This window comes from Tachypleus tridentatus, chromosome 8 (assembly GCF_004210375.1).
Source record: "Tachypleus tridentatus isolate NWPU-2018 chromosome 8, ASM421037v1, whole genome shotgun sequence".
NCBI classification, from domain to species: domain Eukaryota; kingdom Metazoa; phylum Arthropoda; class Merostomata; order Xiphosura; family Limulidae; genus Tachypleus; species Tachypleus tridentatus.
Genome location: NC_134832.1, coordinates 12,653,984 through 12,661,669, shown reverse-complemented (window position 1 = coordinate 12,661,669; position 7,686 = coordinate 12,653,984). Strand labels below are relative to the sequence as shown.

Below are 7,686 nucleotides of genomic sequence, written 5' to 3'. Positions count from 1 at the left end.
TGCAAAAACGGCTCGTTTGGGTTGAGAAAATATTTTACGTAGAAGGTTGTTCGCTCTTCTACGTAAAATATTTTCTCAACCCAAACAAGCCGTTTTTGCATATATATTACTCATAATTGTTTTAACTTTTGTTATTAGTTTGCTTTTAGCATTTGGTACAATTCTCACTCTGAAGAATTATAAAAACTCGGCTAACCAAAATATGACTGTGTTTGTATGTGTGTGTTTTCTTATAGCAAAGCCACATTGGGCTATCAGCTGGGCCCACCGAGGGAAATGGAACCCCTGATTTTAGCATTGTAAATCCGTAAACTTACACCTGTACTAGCGGAGGGCGTTGTGTGTGTATTTTGTGAACTCACTGAAATTTAGCTCAGCAATATTTTTTTTTCGATAAAAGGTTCACTTAGTGTGTTGTTAATTTTTACGTATGTCACTGCATCAGCAAAAATTAACTATTATGTTATTACAAATTGCACCTTTTACAATACGGAAAAAAATTTTGAAAACAGGTGCAGTGTATTGATCATTGGTGCGACCTGTTTTTTCGTACCTGTTTTTGAAATGTTCTTTAATGTAAAAGTTGTAACTTGTAATAAAATAATGCTGATAAACAATAAGTAAGTTCAAAACGAAACTATTAAAACTTAAATAAGTATGAAGCTAGATAACTGACTGTGTTTCTCAATTTGTAGTTCGAGCAACACCAGAGTAAGTAGCAGTAAAGATTGACTTTCTATATCCTAGTTTTTAAAAAATCGATACAACGTTCGATTAAACGAAAATTACGTTTACTCGAACATTTTATTAACTTACATAATAATTTATGTCAGTGGTGCTATAGAACAGTGTTTGTTCTGTTTCCAAATTTGAGTATGAGATTCACGAAATTTTTACTGGTTCGTGATACGAACCTTAGCAAAGACTTTTAACCTTAATTCTTTTCTAGAGTGTTGTTTTCATTCCGTATAGCTGTTAATTTTTTCTAGTTTTTAGCCAAAAATTGATCATCAATATGATCTAAATTTTATTTTAAAATATGTTTGCTTATTTATGTAATATGTTCAACATAATATATAAGTTATGTATCTCAGAACGGCTTGAATGAGTATTAACACTTTTATTGATAAGAAGAGAAAAATGTTTCGACCTTCTTAGGTTATATTCAGGTTAACATTTCTCCTTATCAATAAAAGTGTTAATACGCATATCAACTGTTCTGAGATAAATTTTTATTTCAAGTGGGTTTCTCGTCATCAAGAATCTTAAAGTTAGCTTCCAGAAAAAAAGAGAATGAAATACTTCTTTACGTGAATAATGATACAGGTTGCTTCAAAAAAATGTTAACACATCTGAGAATTTTTCTTTTCCTTGCAGTTGACTGAAAGATGCTCATCTATGCAACAACCTTCCTTCTTTGCTGCAAAGTCAATTTTTTGTCATTTCAAGGGGAGATGACAGTCCCATATAGAGGTGTTAACAGTTTTTTAAAGCACCCTGTATAATAGCACAGCAGTTTTGACTTATGCATAGCTCAACACATGTTCAAAATAAATTCAGTCACTTCTTTAATATTTGTCCCTGCTGTTGACTTCCTCCTAATAGTTAAACTTACGTAACTAGTTGTAAATAACATTTTTACAAAATTCTAGGAGTAACTTATCAGTGGTAGATGTTAAATCGTATATAGCAAATGGCAGTCTGTTTATATGTTTTTCTAGTAAAAATTGTACTGTATCTGTTTTTTTTTCTGCCAGTATGTGCATCATTATAACTAAACAGTTGAAAGCTTATAGCACAAGAGGAGTCACTAGACAGCCAAAATATTAATTTGTCAACACTTACACGTTCTAAATATACACGAAATTCAATTTTCTATACGAGATATAACATCAAACATTTGTCAATAGATCTCTCTCCTGCTACTATATAGTAACTATTTATTTACCCAACGAAGAATGATTTATACGTTATAAATGATACAACCTTAAATAAAATCATGTCCAATGATGTATTGTTATTTTACAAGAGCAAACTTCAAATAAAGTAAAGCTTCTATAAAGAATACTAAAGATAGTCGCCAAAAGCTAAAACGAGAGAAAAAATGAAATTAAATTTGTCTGTTTATTTTAACGCAAAAATTATACAATGTCTTATCTGCTTTTTTTCTACCAGAAGGTTGGAGCGGTTGGGTATTGTACTTAACAGTAAGTCATAAGTGGGCATTATATTAAATACCGAAAATAATTTAAGGTTTTTTGCTTATATAATTCATTTCCTATTGGGATTTGCTTTCAGCAGGCACAGAATTCTGAGGAAACTAAAAAAATAACTAGTAAATAACCATGAGATAAAAGTATATATATGATATCTCGCAAAACAAAAGCAATACTTTATCTTGAAGTACAGATTTTATATTAAGCTTAATTGTGAAATATAATCACTTGTATTCCGTGATGACGAGAAACCCACTTGAAGTAAAATATCAAGACTGCTGGTAAAGGTATTAAAACTTTAATTAAAATAGAGTGCAAAACAACATTTTCACCTTCTTAGGTCATCTTCAAGGTAATAAAGAGAGTTTGTTTTAACACCCATACCAACTGTCTTGAGATTACATAATCACTTGTATTAATGAGGCTGGCTAAAACCTCACATGGTTGATATTTCACAACCTGAAATGTATTCATTTATATATATTTTAAATAAAAATGTATTGAAGGAGACATGACTTTTATTCTAAGAATTCAACTGTATTCCTAGGGATGAATTATTATATTTAATTAAAAGTGAAGATAGCAAAGTAAAATATCATGTATATTTTAATAATGGAATTGAAACAACCGTTATAAGCGGATTTTGTTGTTTTTTTCATATATATGAAACATCTACAAGAATAACTGTCATCCACAAATACAATTCAAGAATTTCCAAATGTTTATTTAAGCAAGAAAGATTGTTTTGTTTTCTCGATGTTTATCACTAAGTTACTTATATAACATATTATGGTTATTAGATTAAAGAGATATTATTTTCTTTGGATAAGTGATTTAACCATTCGTTTAAGAAATGTATAATTATTAGAAAGAACATATATATATATATTTTTTGGTTTATTCCAAAGCAGCATTGTATCTGTTGAGTTTTTCACGTAAATGTCGGTGAAATAATTATTTTTATTTGGCATAGAAATCTGAAACCTTTGGATACAAAAGCAAGATTATGATGCAATATAGTATAATAAATTTCTAAAACGAACATCATTTACTCGATAAAATATTTTTTCTCACCTTTTTCTAATTATTTCCTCATTTCTGTTATTAGACTAAATAAAATATTAAGAAGTTTAATACTGAAACAATCACCAAGAATAATGAGAAAATAAACGTTACAAACCAAAATTTGTTTTCAGAGTTAAATTTTATTTACTTATGCATAAAAGCAAGAGGACAAACGAAAACGTGCTAAAGCAATTATTATACGTTAATGGGATTGCACATGTTTAATGCTAACAGGATTACAAAATAAACTAGAAACCTGCGGAGCTCGTTTACTAGTATTTTAAGCAATAGTTACAGGAGTTCAACCCTGAGTTCTGAAGTTTCGCAGGGAGAAAAACGCTAATAAGCTTTAGTTGAACAGGGTAAGTAAAGCTTTACGGGTAAGGGGTAGGGGTAAGTAAAGGAGTAGAAGAGTATTTACGTTTTAGAGGGTAAGAAAAAGCATTAAAACTAAGTGATATTGAATTTTGCAGAAAAGGCAAAGAAATGTATGATGCATGGTAAGAATACTGATTAAGGGTTATAAAGCTTTATGTAGCATCTATAGGAATACAAGATCAGTGGTTTATAGTTTTCGGGTGTAACAAGAAAAATACATGAAAGTAGTTTATATTTTTAAGAGTAATTGCAAGGGTATATATCACTCAAACATACCCTTGATAATTCAGGTTAAGAGGGTAAAAACTGGATTTTTTGTTTTTAGTTACTGGAACGTTGTCCAAAAAACCTGATTCTTTGCGATAGTAACTTAAATTTGGACTCTTACCAAAGTTGGCTAATGTCCCAAGTGTTTCAGAGAAAGGTGAATTATGACCAGATCCGAAGTGAGATAAAGCAATGAAGTGAGAAGACAAAGGCATCTTGCCAGAGTTAGAGAAAAGGGGGATTTTTCCATGGTAAGATAATGAAGGATATTTCCAAACACTTGAGGCAGTGTAATATTCACTGGGATAATTTGAATTAGAATTTTTACCAAAATAACCGAAAAGAGGTCTAGTGGTGAGGTGATTTAAAACTGGGTTTTTAATATAGTATGGAAAAGTAGAGCTTTTACCGAGATCAGCATTATTGTAGATGGTAGGAAGATTACTCGATAGAGTTTCACCATGTGCCAAGGCAGCAGAAGCGTGGATGTAATCTCTGTATGACCCATCTGCATTTATTCCGCTCGAAGAAAAAGGATAAAGCTCCTTATTACCAGTTGTACCATACGCGCGTTGAAGGTTCTGATAGCTTGGGACAGGCCTCACGTTGAGACGCTTAACAAGAGGTGAAGGGAAAGGATAACTCTCAACAGAAAGAATGTGGGAATCTGAAGCCTTTTTATTATTGTGATAATTTTCAGGGGCTACTAAACCAGCTTCTGACTTAAGCTTATTGGTGGTGACATGTACTACATCCTTGATCTCTACGTCGGACTCGTAGGTTTTCACGTCTGGATGGTAGCCAGTGGCATCAGCGACATAGTTAACGATATGGACTCGACCGTCAGCGTCTCTAACACCGTAGGAACCAGCTTTGTTACCATACGCATCGCCGGTCTCCTTATGGAAGGACTCGCCATTGAAGTGATTTACTTTGTAGCCGAATTTGTAATTACCTGACCCCTAGATATTATGAATAAGAAACATATATAAACCTTTGATTGAATAGTAATTTATATGTTTTTGTATGTTATAATAAACGCTTTTATTACGAATTTGAAATTGTTTCCTTTCTAGAACAATACTCAACGGGTGTTTGTTTGTTTGTTTTGGAATTTCGCACAAAGCTACTCGAGGGCTATCTGTGCTAGCCGTCCCTAATTTAGCAGTGTAAGACTAGAGGGAAGGCAGCTAGTCATTACCACCCACCGCCAACTCTTGGGCTACTCTTTTACCAACGAAAAGTGAGATTGATCGTCACATTATAACGCCCCCACGGCTGGGAGGGCGAGCATGTTTTGGCGCGACTCGGGCGTGAACCCGCGACCCTCAGATTACGAAGTGCACGCCTTAACGCGCTAGGCCATGCCAGGCCCTACTCAACGGGTATCTTTCTTTTCTCCCTAAGCTGTGAACTGATTATTTACTGACAACAAATAACACGTACAAATTTTCGTAACAACAGTTTAGACATATGCATGTAAACTCGTGGATGAGGCGCAGTGTCACGCACCCAAAGGGTTTAATAACTTTACTTTATTACTTTTTTTATTTTACATACAAAATTCAATAATAATAAATACATCAAAAGTGTATCTGCGGTATTTTTTAACAATACAGTAAAAGCTCTATATAATATTTTTGTCCATAACTTTAAAAAAAACTGATGATATAGTGAAATTCAGAGACACCCAAAGATATACAAAGACATGAAATTTGCACGATTTTGTGAAGAGTTACAAAATATATAATATTACTGTATCTTGGTCTATATATAACTTGAAAGAGATTGAAACACAGCATGCATTTTTAATCGAGATAAAATTTTAGCAGAAATACCTATTTTTAACAATTTGGCTTACTTACATCTTGGTTACGATATTGGAGATCAGTTCCTTGCGCGGAAGCATCCTCGTGGACGTGCACAGGAGCTGCAGCAAGTGTAAGGGTCACCAATGTACATAAGAATAGCAACTGTAGAAAGAAAATAAAGCATAATCATTTAAAAGTTCATAATAGTCAACATAAGTAAATTCAATACTGCGTAATTATTAAAGTTGTTTGAACTTCTATGAAATCGTTTTGATTACATCGGCGGCTAACAGTAATTAAAAGGCTAGAATACGTGGCTTGCTTGAAAATAGTCAACTTATAAAAATTAATACAAGGTTATCTGACCTTAGAAATGTAAAAACAAAATCTAATTTGGATAATAATTACTACGCAAAAACGTGTAAATACTTGGCTTCGATATAACTAGTCATGTGGAAACGTAAAAAGTTTGATTTAGATAGCAACAGTCATGCCGAAACAGGAAAGTTTGGCTTGAATAGTATTAATCATGTTGAAACATAAAAGTCTGACTCGAACAGCACTAATAAAAATAAGAAAGCTTTGCTTGGATAGCACCAGTCATGTTAACACATGAAAGCTTAACCTGGTTGTCAATAACATGTCAAAACATGAAAGCTTAATATGAGTAGCAAGAGTCATAAAACCAAATTGATTGTATAACAAATAGTAGGTCAAAACCTGAGAATATGGCTTTGGCAGCAATGGACATGTTCATGCATGAGAAAAATCAATTTGTTCATCATCAGAAAACTTTTTATCCTCGCCAAAAACAGCTTAATACATCTTATATCCTAGATACTGCTGATTGTAACAAAATAGTCAAAGGTGTTTTAAAGATATTCTTTATGTCAGTTGTATCTATAAGAATGTTTTAAGTATCAAGTTGTTCTTTCTAATTACCACAGGGCTTATAAACTTCGCTTTTTTCCTTTTTTTGCTATGTAAAGCTGTGATACATGAAATAAAGTTGAGTAGTTAACACGTGGTTTAATATTATAAACAATAAACAAAATATCCAAGTTTTATCATATTTTACAACCAGAAATGAAGTGTCTTAGCATTTATTGATCATATTATCAGCCCTGAACTCACAGATTTTTACGTTTCATCACAAGAGACAAACGTTTATTGGAAGGATAAACATCCACATGTTTAATCATAGTATGTAATAAATAATCAAGCATGTATTTCTTTTATCATATTGTGAAATCGGATATAAAATGCTTAAAATATTTAAACGTTCAATAATGTTTCAAAATAAGGAATCTTACATCTTAAGGAACATTACATCTTGAAACAGAAATAAAATATCCACATGTTTTAAAATACTCTGGAACCTGGATTCAAACATTCACATATTTAATGAAATCCTAGAATATGGAAATCAACATTACATGTTATTTTGCGTAGTCTTCACTAACACGAATTAATCAAGTGCGAGAACCTAACACAAAAGAACAAGTACTGAAATTGACCATGTTATAGGTATTTGAAATTCACGTGTTAAGTAAAACAGTTACTTTATTATTTATATATATAACCTAAAATATATTTTATGTATAAAACTAAGGCAAGTAACTAAGTATTTACCTCCATTCTACGTGATATGGAACTAGGGTGGTTACAAAGGATTCAGAAAAGACTAGTCTCTAATGCAGGTTTATATACATTAACCGAGAGTGCTGTGTTGATAATGTGACAATAGATTTCTTTATGTTCTTCCTAATGAACGAGGCCAGGACGTACATGAAGTAACAATAAAAACAGGATGTCATTAAAAAGGACGCTTCTTCGTTGTTTCGTAAAAAATTATCTAATATTTGAGCATAATCTTTGCATTTTCTCACCAAAGATTTGATACGTATATAAAGAATTAAACAACCTTGACATTGGTTGTTTCTCGTACA

General features: G+C 32.1%; 1 protein-coding gene across 1 annotated transcript; it reads right to left on the bottom strand.

Annotated features, from left to right (window-relative positions):
• Window positions 1–2,956: 2,956 nt before the first annotated feature.
• On the bottom strand, window positions 2,957–7,459 carry LOC143258540 (uncharacterized). Its single transcript, XM_076517667.1, has 3 exons — window positions 7,370–7,459; window positions 5,792–5,899; window positions 2,957–4,888 (listed from the first exon to the last, which is right to left on the bottom strand). The coding sequence occupies exons 1-3, from the start codon at window positions 7,373–7,375 to the stop codon at window positions 3,926–3,928; spliced, it is 1,077 nt and encodes a 358-aa protein (XP_076373782.1). The 5' UTR covers window positions 7,376–7,459; the 3' UTR covers window positions 2,957–3,925.
• Window positions 7,460–7,686: the final 227 nt, after the last annotated feature.

What these genes read in the sequence shown, in the direction of transcription:
- LOC143258540 (XM_076517667.1), bottom strand. An exon ending in TCCAATATCGTAACCAAGAT is followed by an intron (nt 4,889 to 5,791) that starts GTAAGTAAGCCA and finishes CATAATATCTAG; the next exon opens with GGGTCAGGTAATTACAAATT.